The sequence below is a fragment of the Struthio camelus genome, chromosome 2, assembly GCF_040807025.1.
Source record: "Struthio camelus isolate bStrCam1 chromosome 2, bStrCam1.hap1, whole genome shotgun sequence".
NCBI classification, from domain to species: domain Eukaryota; kingdom Metazoa; phylum Chordata; class Aves; order Struthioniformes; family Struthionidae; genus Struthio; species Struthio camelus.
The window spans coordinates 6842968-6856737 of NC_090943.1; the positions used below are offsets into that span (position 1 = coordinate 6842968).

The 13770-nt window shown below is 35.7% G+C and overlaps 1 protein-coding gene across 1 annotated transcript in view; it reads right to left on the reverse strand.

Moving 5' to 3' along the window:
* Window positions 1-13770, reverse strand: part of TTC21A (tetratricopeptide repeat domain 21A) — a 42797-nt gene that overhangs the window by 15360 nt on the left and 13667 nt on the right. Inside the window, exons 8-18 of the mRNA XM_068934175.1 lie at window positions 13397-13495; window positions 12295-12490; window positions 10277-10374; window positions 9137-9337; window positions 8740-8869; window positions 8046-8203; window positions 6965-7180; window positions 5161-5399; window positions 3659-3731; window positions 3356-3466; window positions 57-195 (exon numbers count right to left, since the gene is read on the reverse strand). Coding sequence (XP_068790276.1) covers window positions 57-195; window positions 3356-3466; window positions 3659-3731; window positions 5161-5399; window positions 6965-7180; window positions 8046-8203; window positions 8740-8869; window positions 9137-9337; window positions 10277-10374; window positions 12295-12490; window positions 13397-13495 — 1660 coding nt within the window. The remainder of the gene's footprint in view (window positions 1-56; window positions 196-3355; window positions 3467-3658; window positions 3732-5160; window positions 5400-6964; window positions 7181-8045; window positions 8204-8739; window positions 8870-9136; window positions 9338-10276; window positions 10375-12294; window positions 12491-13396; window positions 13496-13770) is intronic.

Genomic DNA, 13770 nt, shown 5'->3' on the forward strand with positions numbered 1-13770 from the left:
TTCAAGACTTTAATATTACACATAGCAAACTTTGCAGAAATGATGAACAGTAGTACCAAAGTCATGGTCGAGAGCTTGATTCAGAACTCTTTCTGCCTTTTTAAACTTCTTAAGTTTGAGGAGGAGTTCAGCAAGGTCATGGCACAAGAAATCTTGTTCATTCATCTTTAGAGCTACTTCATAATAATTAATAGCCTATAAAATGAAAAAGTTTCAAAAGATGGAATTCTCCTGGGTCATAATGTAACACTAATGAAACGTTAGGTTGTGATTTCTGCCATCAAAAAAGTTACTAACCATTAATCAGAATACTTCAAAATATTTTGTATACATGTCCAGTCATATTGTACTTAGCCATTTAATGCTAAATAAAATTCTATCCCAGGGATGTCCAAGGAGGCACTCCCTACTACGATTTTCATTCTGCTTTTCCGTGTTTTCTTACGGTAAAAATTACCTGACACCATTCTCCGTTCTCTTCCAATTGCAGAATCATGATGTATATGATCAGTAAATTTCACATGTCAAGGACCGTTCTCTGACATTGAAATCAGGAAAGGCAGGGAGAAGCCTGTCTCCACAATATTAAACACTCTTACCCTCAAACACAGGTGTGCCAAGAACCTTCAGGGACTGGTCTTTGGTCTCCTATCATGCCTGGAAATTGTATAGTAGACTGCCACTTTGTGTGGGGCCATGGACCCCTGTAACAATTTCATAGGATAGATAACAGAATTCCAGTGCTGAGGCCTAGCACTGGTTCATTTATTAGCATAATTTTTCAAAGACAGGAAAAGTAGGGCTGGAAATTAATGTGCACAAAACAACAAATCTCAAAGATCTCCATTTACTACTAATCTTCTGATCTTTGAACTAGTTGCACGTTCACACTTCGGGAGACCTTAAGAAGTAAACTCCCAAACATTCACCACGAAACATATTTTGATGATCTATATCTATCTATATCTGTATTGTGAATTGGAGCATAAATAAGGCCCCGCAATTCTGTCCTTGTTGTGTCAGAAAAAGGGTCAGTCCTGGGTTCTTCTGTGATGAACAAGGAAGTTCCTTAAACCTAAACTGCTAAGGCCACAACAAACAAAAAAACTTGCATGTCCTCTTTTATTTTGAGCTAAATTGTTAAAATCAAGACTAACTAGAAGACAAGTCATCAGTTTTCTGGTCTGTGGAAACAGGAATGAGTACCAGTAAAAAAGTACAATATTTTCTGTTTGCATCTGAGGCAGAGATTTCCCTTATAACATCCTCAGACTGTAAAAATCTCCCTCAGGACACTACACTGAATTTTCTGCCACCATGAAGACCTTTGTAGGAACAAATCTTTGAAAGACGAGATGGAGGTTTGCAAGGAAGTACTAACACGAATTTGATGAAATAATCTCTCTGGGTTAACTTCCAAGACCCAAGGCCAATGTGATTTGTAACCATGCTCATGATACTGAGTATGACTAGAAAGACAGAGAGCAGCAAAGGATGTTGCAGGGACTAAAGAAGTAATACTTGACTTTCCAGTTACAATGAGGGCACTGACACAAGTCAGAATCCTGAACTAGTAGACATCCTATGGCAGCAGAAGACGCATCTTTTCTTGTGCTGTTCGGGCTGGTCCTGAGACTGAACTGACACGCAGGTTGATACCTCTGCAGAAAAAAAGGAACAGAACTATCTTTTCCTCTTGGTGAATGACAGAAGTGGTCCTGAAATGATTTTCAGGAGGAATATCCCTCCACTCCAGTGTAAAATACAGAAAAAAAAGTAACAGCCAAGAATTTGCAAGAGGCACATTCATTGAAATATGGTCTGCCAAAAGGAACTGATAACCAGTGCAGTTACCTGGCAGTGAGCTGTGACAGATAAATGGCAATAAGTTCCCAGTCACACTCCTTATGACAATCAGAGACAGAAAATGGTCAGGATATCTAGAACCAGCACCAGGTGCACAGGTCACCAAGTACTGCATTCTAATGCAGTTAATAGGGGAACTGCCAGTTCCCACACATCCTCCTCAGTAGCGAACACAGAAATGGTACAAACTGCTGTGCTGGTATCAAGGGATCACTTAGCATCGAGGATAGAGAAGGTGGACAAATCTAGGCCAGTGTCAGCGGAGTGAACAAACTCAACTAAAAACCCAGTGGCTATACTTAAACTTTAAGCTAGCTAGTTCCAGGGTACAGGCTCAGGCCCGGTCCTACAAACTGTTAGTACAGTTTCTGGAACAGTTTTGGCCCATGCAAACAGACGCTCTCCTAAGTAATTCCTGGGCATGGTTTGGGGGTTAGCACAGACTAAAGACCATTCGCAACAGGCAGTTGGGAAGCAGCCTCCCTGTTTCTGAGGATAAGAAGAGGAGATTAGACTTGTGGATCTGAACTGGCATGTTGTGTTAGTAAACCACAAGGTCTAAATGGGCTCTAGCCTAAATTATTCACTAATGCAGAGGCAGGCAGAGATGTTAGAAAAGACTGAAAATTTTTGTACTATTTTTCGTTGAATCTCCTACGACTATTGCTGGGAAAGTCTGCTTAATTCACTCTCAAGCCTCCATAGTACCTATAATAGGCTAGGAGATCTTGGCACAGCTGTTACAGAAAAAAGTGAGGATTAAAAGCATCTTCTGGTACTTGATTTTCTAAGGAGGTGTGCCCTATGGTTGGATCTAAAGCGTTTTTTCTCTGGCCCAAAGTTAGGGCAGTGCATTCTGAATAAGACAGGCCAACTCCTGATGTCCACAATAAATAGGATCTGAAGATGATATCATTACCTTAGGATTGGGATTCCCTCATCATACTGGTATGAAATGAAAATGAGTACTTCCCTAGTATATGCTTCTTTTTCATATAATACAAGCACACTAAGTGAGAACAGATTTACAGCATTTGCTTTTCTTAGGTAGTATGCCGTCAAGGCTTCTCTTTTCAGAGAAGCTTTTTGGAGAAAGTCCTAACATATGGAGGCCAGGAATACAGTAACACTGGGACAAATTAAACTTCAAAAGACTGAAGAAAATTAAGACCATGCAGGCATAAATTTACCTCACAGGGAAAGGGTCTCTGACTATAAAGCAATATATCTTCCAAGAAACTTTAGAAGAAATAAGGTGACTGCAGGCACGCTCGTCCTAATGCATAAAGCAAGAGGAGGCAGGTAGAACATGAATGTATCTTGTAGAGATTACACTGGTGAAACATTCACTGGTCACAACGGCAAGGATATACCTTGGGTGAATTCCTTCAAAGATGTAATTCATTATTGCACTTTTTTTGCACTTATGATAAATTAAGGCACTCAAGAAATATCAGAAAAACAAAACAGAAATCTTGATGTCTAAGACCTTGCTGTACTGATGCGTTTTCACATATGCATGTACAATTTTTCTGACCAGTACTGAGTCCAAAGAATTCTTCCTCTGGGCTTCTTCATATATTTTCACAGCTTCCTCTGGCTAAGAGTAAATGACAGAAATGAGAGTTATTCCTATGATTAATCTTGGAATTTAAATAGATTTTAACACCGATTGCTACATTTTTTTCAGATTATAAAACGGCTAGATTTTACTACAATTTTCACTTAATCCAGATCAGCTGTGAAATGCTAGTTTAAATACAGTATAATTACTGAATAAATTTGAACTAACCTGTTGAATATTCATGAAAGCATCCCCCAAGAGGAGACTAGTATGAGGACCTGGAAACTGTTCACATATTTCACTAAAAAAGAATTAAGAAAAACACTTAGAATCATGAAAGAAATTTAAAAGTTACAATCAAAAATATGAAAAGTATTTTTAGAACTTAATGTACTCTCTTGGAAATCAAGTAATGTCTGTCAATAAAATAAAGAGTAAGAATTTCAGCAGATATAAATCCAGGTAGCTCCACCGACTCCAGTTCACTCCAATCCATAACATTTAAAAGTCTGAATACGCTCATGTTGCAATATAAGGGCATGTCTTACACCCGGGGTAGGAAGCTGGACATACTAGCATAATTGTAGAATATGCCTATCGGTCAGAAGAACAGAAGGAACAGATTTTTAACTAACGCTTGCATTTTAACCATTCCTGGGGACAATTAGGCCACTGCTGTTCAAGATACTCTACAAATACATAGCAAGTGGCAGCTCTTTGCTGAAAGAACTGATAGTCCAAGAGGCAGACGTACCAAAGGAATGAAAAAATCTAAACAGATCAGGAGATGACCAGAGGTAAAATAAGACAAGTAGCAGGGTGTAGACAGTTTTTGACTGATCAGAAATAATGATCAATGTTTCTCAATTGCTTACCTATATAAGTAACAGGAAGATGTGAGGCAGTGGAAAATACAGGAGAGAAATAAAACAAAAGGTTTTAAGCCAGAAAACCTTGATGGTACCTTATCCGAGGAAAAGCTAATTACAGAATAATTTATATAACTGTATTTATTGGTGTGAAATCAGAAACCAAATGCCAATTTTTAGTTCCAAATACACAGGAAAAATAATATTCGTAATGTTAGTTAGGGTATTACTCACACTTAGAACTTATGTGGATAATTATTTCATTAAAACTGCATCTGCCTGTCTAATTTATCATTCATTTTATTGTTGGTGTGGAATACTGAGATAATCTATCTGTTTCTAAAGAACGTTACCAAATTGCTGAAACACATTTCTATTTATTTTATTTAACGTAGAAATGCTTTTATATTATACAAAAAGGCCAGATAGGCTTGAACGAAAACCAGGATTGTGAACCAAGAAATCTTCGCTTTGTTTAAATCTCTGCAAACTTTTCTGTGAGCACATCACTTATTTTAGAATCATTTATGATAATCACTAATATTTTATTTAAATAAAACTTCTAAATATTGTATCTTCCCTTCTTATCCTGAGTACTGCTAACTTTATCGGTAACACTACTGAAAGCAAAAGGACTATTTATAGGGTAAGTTCTCTCTTTTAAATAAGAATATTAGCACTTTTTTTTTCCAGTCTCAAGGAGAAAAAAAAAATAACACATTAATAAATCATTGAAGTTGATGTTGCTTATAAAATAGATGTATCTAACATTTTAGAACTGTGTTAGAGAGGAAAAATATTCCTCTGACCAGTAGCTGAAAATTAAAACAGTTCAGTTGCATTGATTTTAAACAATTTTACCAATAACATGCAATGTATAGTTTCTTATCCTTTCGCATATGAAGGTATATCTGAGCCATCTTTTCTTTAGCTTCAATATAATATGGTTGGGTTGGTTTGACATGTCTCAGCATGCTGAGCGCTGTTTCCACTTCTCCTTTATGGACAGCCAAATCTGCATTACCAATAGTGATGCGGATTTCCTCTGAAGTTCCACTAAATTGATTAGTAGCATCCTGCATGATCTTAGTGGCTTCATGCTCAAATAGTACAGAAAGAAAAAAAAAGTACATTAAAAATCATTTTAATGAAACAAATTTGGTGGAAAGTATAGCTGCAATTTTAAGTAAATAGGCTTCATTAAATATTTTCAGATAACATGAAATTGCATGTTAAACTAAAGCCTTAACAAACTAAATAAGGTGTGTGATCTTGCTTCTCACTCACATCTGTGTTTTTGCTAGCTATTTATTTATCTACTATCGTATCTACTTATTCTGTTTATCTCTTGACTTTTTTAAGCTAAAAGCTCCTTGAGATATGTTCTAACTTTTGGGTTTTGTTTCTACTTAAGAGCAAGGGGGCTCAGTCCCTATGCATCAGCCCAAACAACTGCATTTCAGGCAGGCTTGTGTCTGGAGTTACAACCCCTTCTTTGGAAATTACTATTCGGCAGCTTGACAACAGGCAGTATAATCTCTGGCAATTGGAAGAAGTTAGCATTTGAAGATGTGCACTTCATTAGTGAAATAAAAAAGAATCATTATAAAATGTAGATTTTATTTCAGCAATTTTCTAACAATATAATTGTGATTTAATCTATTGTTAATCGTATATAAGGAACATTTTATCCTATACATCCATGATACACTTTTCAGAACTTTTCTGCTACCTACTCTGAACAACATTATTTAGTCATTTCAATATTTTAATTTGAACTAAGTGACTTTGATAAATCATTTAGTCAATGGAAAATACAGCTTTAAGGCAGTCAAGTCATTTGAAAATTTCATAATTCATTTCAATTAGCAAAAATAATTTTGAGTTTTATTACTGACATCTGGAAAAGGTAAGAAATTCTACTATTCTTGTGCACTAAAAACTAAAGAAAAAAATTATAAGAGGAGAAAAATGGACATGAAAAACAAGTGAAATATATTAAACAGAATGAGGAAAGTTAAATTGGACCAAGATATGAAAAGATATGTCCAAAAAAAAAAAAAAAAAAAAGGCACTTCTGGCAGGGACTCAAGTAGAATTGCATAAGGAGACAGAAAAATAACCACTGCAGATTGTCGATATAATGATTGAAGAAAACAGATAACAACAAATCATTAATATTTCTCCAGTGATTATATTTCTGACTAAAAAGGTTTGGAAAATATACTTCTATTAGGATTGATCATAACTACCACATAAACTTATTTTTTTCCCCACTGATCTCTAGTTTTAACATACATAATTCAATGATTATCACATCACAAAATGGAAATACGAATACTACTAAAGGAGTTTTGGAATCATTTTCATTGTATTGCTAAGAGGACCACTGTCATTGATGGATGAGAAGTTGCTAGGGGTGAACTGTCAAAAACTTTCAAATCAGGAGTACTATCTCTGATGTAGGAATTTCACAATACCCTAATAATCTGGAAAGGGTTTATATAGTAAAAATCATTCTTGTTATTTTTCATCAATTTTTATTTCAGTTTTTCTTAGTTAATTTAGTCACTGGAGACGTCTCTAACCAATTTGTCTCTCAATTTTAATTAAAGTTTTTTAATCAGGAAAAAAAAAATAACTAGCTGCATATTCAACTTCTCACCAGTTCTCCGTTTAGTTGAAGAGCTTCTGCAAGTTCTAAGTATATGGATGCCCATTCACTGGTTGTTGATCTGGTGCCACAGACTCTTTTAATATCACCTTTCTTCACATGTGGTGAACTGACAGTCTCCCTCAAAATTTTTATGGCTTCTGGATAGTCTCCTGCCTTACTCATCACTCTAGCCTTGATGTAGTGATACAGTGGATAATCACGAACCTAGTGAAAGTGGTAAACGTACACTGGATGGTAATGATAGAAATGCAGTTACTGTAATACCAAAACATCATTCATGAATTTACTCAAAGTCTCCTCTCAGCATATACACAGAATTTACTATGGAATCACTGAAGTTCACAGAAACTCCTTGGACATGAAAGCCTAAAGAGACATAGATGAACTTATTTTTATTCATGAATATTCATCTGAAAACGAAACTAAAAGAAGTGTCCCAGTACCTTAATTGTTGGAAACTTACTATTAGAGTGGCTTCAGTTTCCAAAAAAAAAAAAAAAAAACAACCCAGAACATGAAACTGGCATCCCTACTTAATTCTGGAATGGCATTCATCTCATCTAAAGATGGCTGTCTAAAAAGCAGATTTCTAGTGTGGCCCAAGCTCTGTGTAAACTGAGTGGAGAATGACAAAAACTTACAGGGTACCTAAAGCACCTACACCTAAACCAATGCCTAAAACAAGTGGGATAGATCTTGCCCAGACAGTGCTTACCTCTCTTCACTGATTAATGAGAAAACCTAAACTACACATTTAAACTAGACATATTTTAGTGACTTAAATTAGGCAAGATGAATCTCACCTCTGTTGCTGTGACGTTGCACTCCCACAAAAAATATCGCTTCTTCAGATACATTCAGAAGTAAACAAATGGGTATACAGACCTATTAATACTAAAACTAGTACCAGCTCATCTGTATTTTTTTACTCTGATACACGCAAGTTATTTGAGGACAGTGTCCTGTACAGTGTTCTGGTACAATGTACAACAGATTAAAGTATGAAAAACACTACATATTGAATCATGAACAAATATTTTCAGCATTAAGATTCTGTAATCACTCTCACCTGAAAATGATGACTAACCCCCAGCTCCAGTGAATGGGAACATTCTTTTAAGTTTCCTTGAGACAGATAGATCTGGGCCAATAAAAGGTGGACATCGGCTGATGTAGGGTCCAACTCTATGCAGTGCTGCAATATACCTTGCGCATTTTCTAATTCGCCTGAAAAGGAACTGACTGTTAATTCAGTCATAGGCTGCTTCCCTTCATAGAGCAAACTAAGCATTTGTGTAATGTAATCTCAAATACGTGTTGTGCTACTGTGCCTGATATGTGAATGGCTTAACTAAAAAAGTATAAAATCATCCTAAGAATAATTAAAATATATTAACAGAACAGAACACCTTCCAACTTCAATCTCATCAAGTTATTTATTTATGGTAATAATGTTTAGTGACTAAGAGAGAAGCATGGATGATTTTTACTGTGATGTCTTGACATTCTTGAAATCTGTTTTATTTCACCTTGCTGTCATTGTACTTATTTTAAAATATTTATCATTTAATTATTACGGGCATTGGTTACATACATTTAGAAATTAACTAAATCAACAGAGAAAGAATACAGAGAATACAAGGCTTTTTTAACAAAACCATGAAGTCAGTCTCAAAGATTATTAATTTAATTGAAAATTTTAGAGAGCAGTTAATCCTGAAAGTTTTTTCCTCTTTGGATGTGAAAATATGATCTTGACTTACCTGATAAATATTTCAGCTGTGCCACTAAATAAAGCGGTTCCAACATCCCAGGAGCAGCTTTAACTATTGGATACAAAACTAGGGCTACTTGTTTAAAAAGAGGGGAAATGAGCTGGCCAGGTGACACAGGCTGTGAAAAATTAAAATAAGATTTTTTTCATTACATTACCACACATTTTCCACAACTGTACTGCACGACATACACTTTCAAAAGCAATAGCTACTTCAAGCGGTAATTAATTTTCCTTCTTCGCATACAGTTTTTATTAGTACAGACAAAATTTATGCAAATATCGGAGGTGATAAACTAGTTCTAGACTGTCTCGTTCTGACAACTTGAATATATACAAAATGGTAACAAATTTATATTTAATATTTCATTTAAAATATTCCTCACCAGTCTGGGACAGAAGACTAAATATTCTTTCACAACATTGATCAGGAACACAGGATTTAGTTTTTCATAATATTCCATGCTCAGAGGTAGGCCCTTCAAAGCAAGAGAATGAAGTTCTACCGCTTCGTTCAATAGGGTGGTGATAATCTTTTCATTTTTTCTTTTTCTTGAAGCAATAACTGCCTGAAGATAGATTAGAATCTATAAGAGAAAATAAATCCGTGTTTACCTTAATGAACAAATAAATATTCTGCTTCAGAAAAACAGCAAATGGCTTTAATAGATTTCAAAGCAAATACGCATCACATGAAGACAGCATCTTAACAATTCTATTTTGTTTACACAAGAGCTCTCACCCCTCATCTATCTGTTGTGCATTTATTGCACATTTTATTGTACAAATCTTAAGACTACCCTTCATATTGTTATTTGCTCTTATTTAAGTAATTATAATGAAAATATAAGACAACTAAATCAGGAGTTAAGCATCTGCTTAAGTGCTTAGATAGAACAATGCCTTGAACACTCAATATTTTGACTGTCAACATGATTCCACTTAAAATCATTCGGAACCCGCTTCAAGAAACTGCAGTGCTCTTGCCAAACACTATTTTTTCATGTCATAACATGTGTTTCTGTTTCATGAGCTACACTCGCTGGCAGCTGATTTTCCATTGAAGATAGATACTTATTTTGACTAAGAGAGGCCAACATTGTGACTGTTTTTTTTGCCTAGGACTCTGTGCAAAGTACAAGACAATAACCGCCGGTTCAAAAGGGAGAGAATAATATTTTCACTACAAAATCTCTAATCTGGAGCATCTATTTTATATTCAATTCCAGAATCTAAATCTGGCAATTTTGAGAATATCCTGAGCGATTCAACAACTCTTTCCTTCAGGGAGACAAACTAACTACACGGAGAAAAAGAAGGAGGAGAACACTGAGAAGTTTTATTCTGTAGATTAGACTTTAGTGTATTTTATGTTTTAGGTACACAGACTGCCATTTAAAGTTTTCAGTTTTTGCTCAGTTTGCACAAACGGACCAAAATTTGCCGGCACATTTTGAATGTGTGTAGTACACCTATTGCAGGTATAGAAAAGAGAATAAAAAAGAGCTTATGTTTGCATATCTCACTGGAGATTTTCCACTAGACTGATGAACTTCTTTGAAGAATTCCAGTTGGTGCTCTGCTTCTTCTAGCTTCCCTTCCAGCACCTGGCACCAGATAATGCCTACGATAAAAAGAAACCATCACAAGTAGCGCATGTCAAGTGCTCAGAACTACAGCAGAAAGTGCATTTAATCGATTAATATTTATTTTGCACAATTGATGATCCTTTAGTATGGTTCCTTTACATGGATCATGTTCTGGGCATAGCCTGCTCTCTGAAAGAAAACCAAGGAATGTGTCTGCTGGAACAACACACATACTCCACAGGTCTTTAAATCCCTCAGTTCTCAGCCTCAAAACAGAGAAACCTCACTCCCCACTTATTTCTTTCCCCACTACAGACTCACAATCGTACACAACATTGCCTTTGTGAAAGAAGACTGGTCATGCAATTTGCACAGATCAAACATCTTAAGTAAACATGACTCTTCAAGATAACCAGTTAATTTATCCAATTCAAAATAAATCTTAATATAATCTGATACTCATTTTGAAATTGTTTATGTTTAAACAGATTGGTCTCCATCACTTTCAGTAAGAAACATAAACCATATTGCTCGTTGTGAAGTATGTCTATCTTAGAGATTTCTGCAAATACACAAAAAACAGAGACCACTCGTGGAAAAGATGGAAGTTTTGTAGAAAAAGAACATTGGTAAACATCGCCATAATGTTTACTAACGTTCTCTGCAAGTTGTCTCCTGGGAAGTCTAAAACCTCTTTGGACAGAAATATGGCATTAAGATGAAAAATAATTTTATCGTTATGAAAAGTGACATTTTCAGCAATAGCTAGATTGTACAGATTCTGCAAAAAATAAGTGAAGGCTGCCAAGAAGGCCATCAGAAAGTAAAATATAAGACAATAAAAGTTCAAACAGAAGTTCCATCAAAAAAACTGAAGAACTACATTGAAGTACAAGAAGAGGAAGTACCTTGACAAATGCAAACGCTTGTACTAGTCCTGTTTTTAAAAAGTTACTCTAAGATGGAAGAGGAGGAAAAGAAAATGGTTAACCATGTGCAAGAAGTTAAAAGGAATTCTAAGTTAAAAGGCGCTCTAAGTGTTGCAAAGAAAACAAACTGCCCATCTAGAGATATACATTTTTTACAACTGAAGTTCCCAAACTATTTACTCAAGCATCACTAAAGAAAGAACTACACTGTGCAAAATAATACTGACAGCAGCAGCAGGAGCAACTGCTACCAGCTCTGGTACAGGTGTGCATATGCTACAAAGCCAACACTCTTCCAGCTCTTCGTTTCCTTCTCATGTAATGGTGAAAGTGACAGTGATAGCAGGTCTCACTTCTGTGATGAAGCAGGCATTGTCTCAGGAGAAGGTTTTCAGCTGGTCAGAAGAGACACATTCTTACTGCTTCTGGGAAAAATGGCAATTTTCTTTTTTTTTGTATAGCACTTGAAAGTAGTTTGAATACCAACAATAGAACATGTGTAAACATTCTAGAACTCTTTCATAGACAAAAATAATAAGCAGCTCATACCTAAGAAATGCTTTATTTTTGTATACATGTAAACTTGCTGATTGCTTTACTGTACTGTAGGGCAGAGGTTCCAAAAATGTGACTTACGTGCCATTTAGTAGAAATAAGTAGTTTCCAATTCTATTGTCAACATGATATTAGGCTCCCTAGTCACTTTTTCAGGGCACCTAGAAACCCCTTCTGTGGCATTCAAGGAGTATAAAAGGGTTTTGAGTCCAGGCCAAGCATTTAACAAAGGATGCATGTGAAAATACAAATGCTAATATAAAAAAAAGAAAGATTAAGATTACTGTCTAAACCTAAATGTACTCATCTAGTAATGGCTTTAAGTATGAACTGGTGGAGAAGCCTGTGTATTAGAATGCTATATGTTTTCAGCAGCATCCACGATATATTAGCGCTTTGCAAACAAAGAGAGAGCTTCAGTTCTAACGAGCTTAAAATAACCACAGTTTGGGGGGGGAGCGGGCAGACTACCTGTCATTGCATCAATGCTACTTTCATCTATCTCCATGGCTCTTCTATACCATATAGAAGCATCTTTCCACTTCTCCTGAAGAATTAGTTGATATCCCAGCTCATTAGCAAAACATGCATCTGGTGATGCCATCTCAGCGTATGAATACTCAATAAATCCATATATTTGCTGCAAGATTTGCTGATTCTTTCCACACTAAAAACAAAGTTCATAATACAATGTCTACTGAAAAGTGGATGGAAAAAATCAAGTAATATACAATAATGAAATTTCTCAGAAAATGCTTGTCACGGGAGGCCTGGGAGGAGCAGCTGAGCCAACCACAGAGCATCTGTTTGCAGACAGCTGTGTACACTCGCCTTCCTTCTGGAATATTCTGCCTGACTGATTGGCATGGGCTTCTAGGTTACATATTAGCCCTCCACTAATGATCTTAGATTGTGGCAGTGGGAGATTTCTGCAGGCTAACTGGGGTTACAAAAAGGATACAGTGATTGCCACCTTTGCTCCGTAAAACCCATTTTCTTAACTTTTCCCCTAAACCAAACCTCTCCATGACAATGCTAAATTTAAAACAAAGAATGTAAACACACATGTAAACATACTCAAATTAGAATTTGTTAAGAATTTCAACATCAAGTAAAAACATAACACATTTAAAATTAGTGGGAATGTTACTACTGACTTCAACAGTGCCATCACTTTTTTCTTGAAAATCCACAATGAATAGCCAAACACATCAGTCAACCTGTCTAGGCATTTATTCCAATACAAAGGGTAAAATCAACTTAAGTCATAAAATCTAGGGTAATCAAACTCTAGCTATTGGTAAGAGATAAATAAAAATGCTCTTCTACTGCTGTACGAATGACAAATTATTTTATGACTGAAAATGGTACAGACTAGAGATACCTGTTGTTTAATACTAATTATACTTTGTCTTAGAGGCTGGTATTTTCGACACAGAAGACTGACATTTCTTTGCCAATACATATGTACCTAGCACCATTTGAGATGTCTTGGTGTAATGCCTCTGCCTCTGTTTAGGCAGACGAATCACACCCAAAACTATTAACAGTTTTCAAACAAAAATATACTTACCAATCTACTAACTACCCGTGCTTTTTTAAGATGAATTTCTGCATTTCGAGGTTCCTTGGTCTTCAGAGAATGAATAAAATCTCTAATTTGAAGTGAAGCCTGAAGAATAAATTTTAACATGATACTTGCATCAGAGTATACTCTGATAATACTTCAGATAATATTGCTACACAATTTTCTGTTGATACCCCTTCTATTTGACACATAGAGTTCAATTTTTGATTACTGAAATAAATTGAACAGTTTTGTGCTGGCAATTATGTAGGCAAAGGCAAGATGTTCCATCAGCCAGTTACAAGACAAGGTGTACAAGCCTTTATAGTTTTTGTTGAGCAGCTCAGGACTTCATAGTAATAAATAAGCTATGTGAGTAG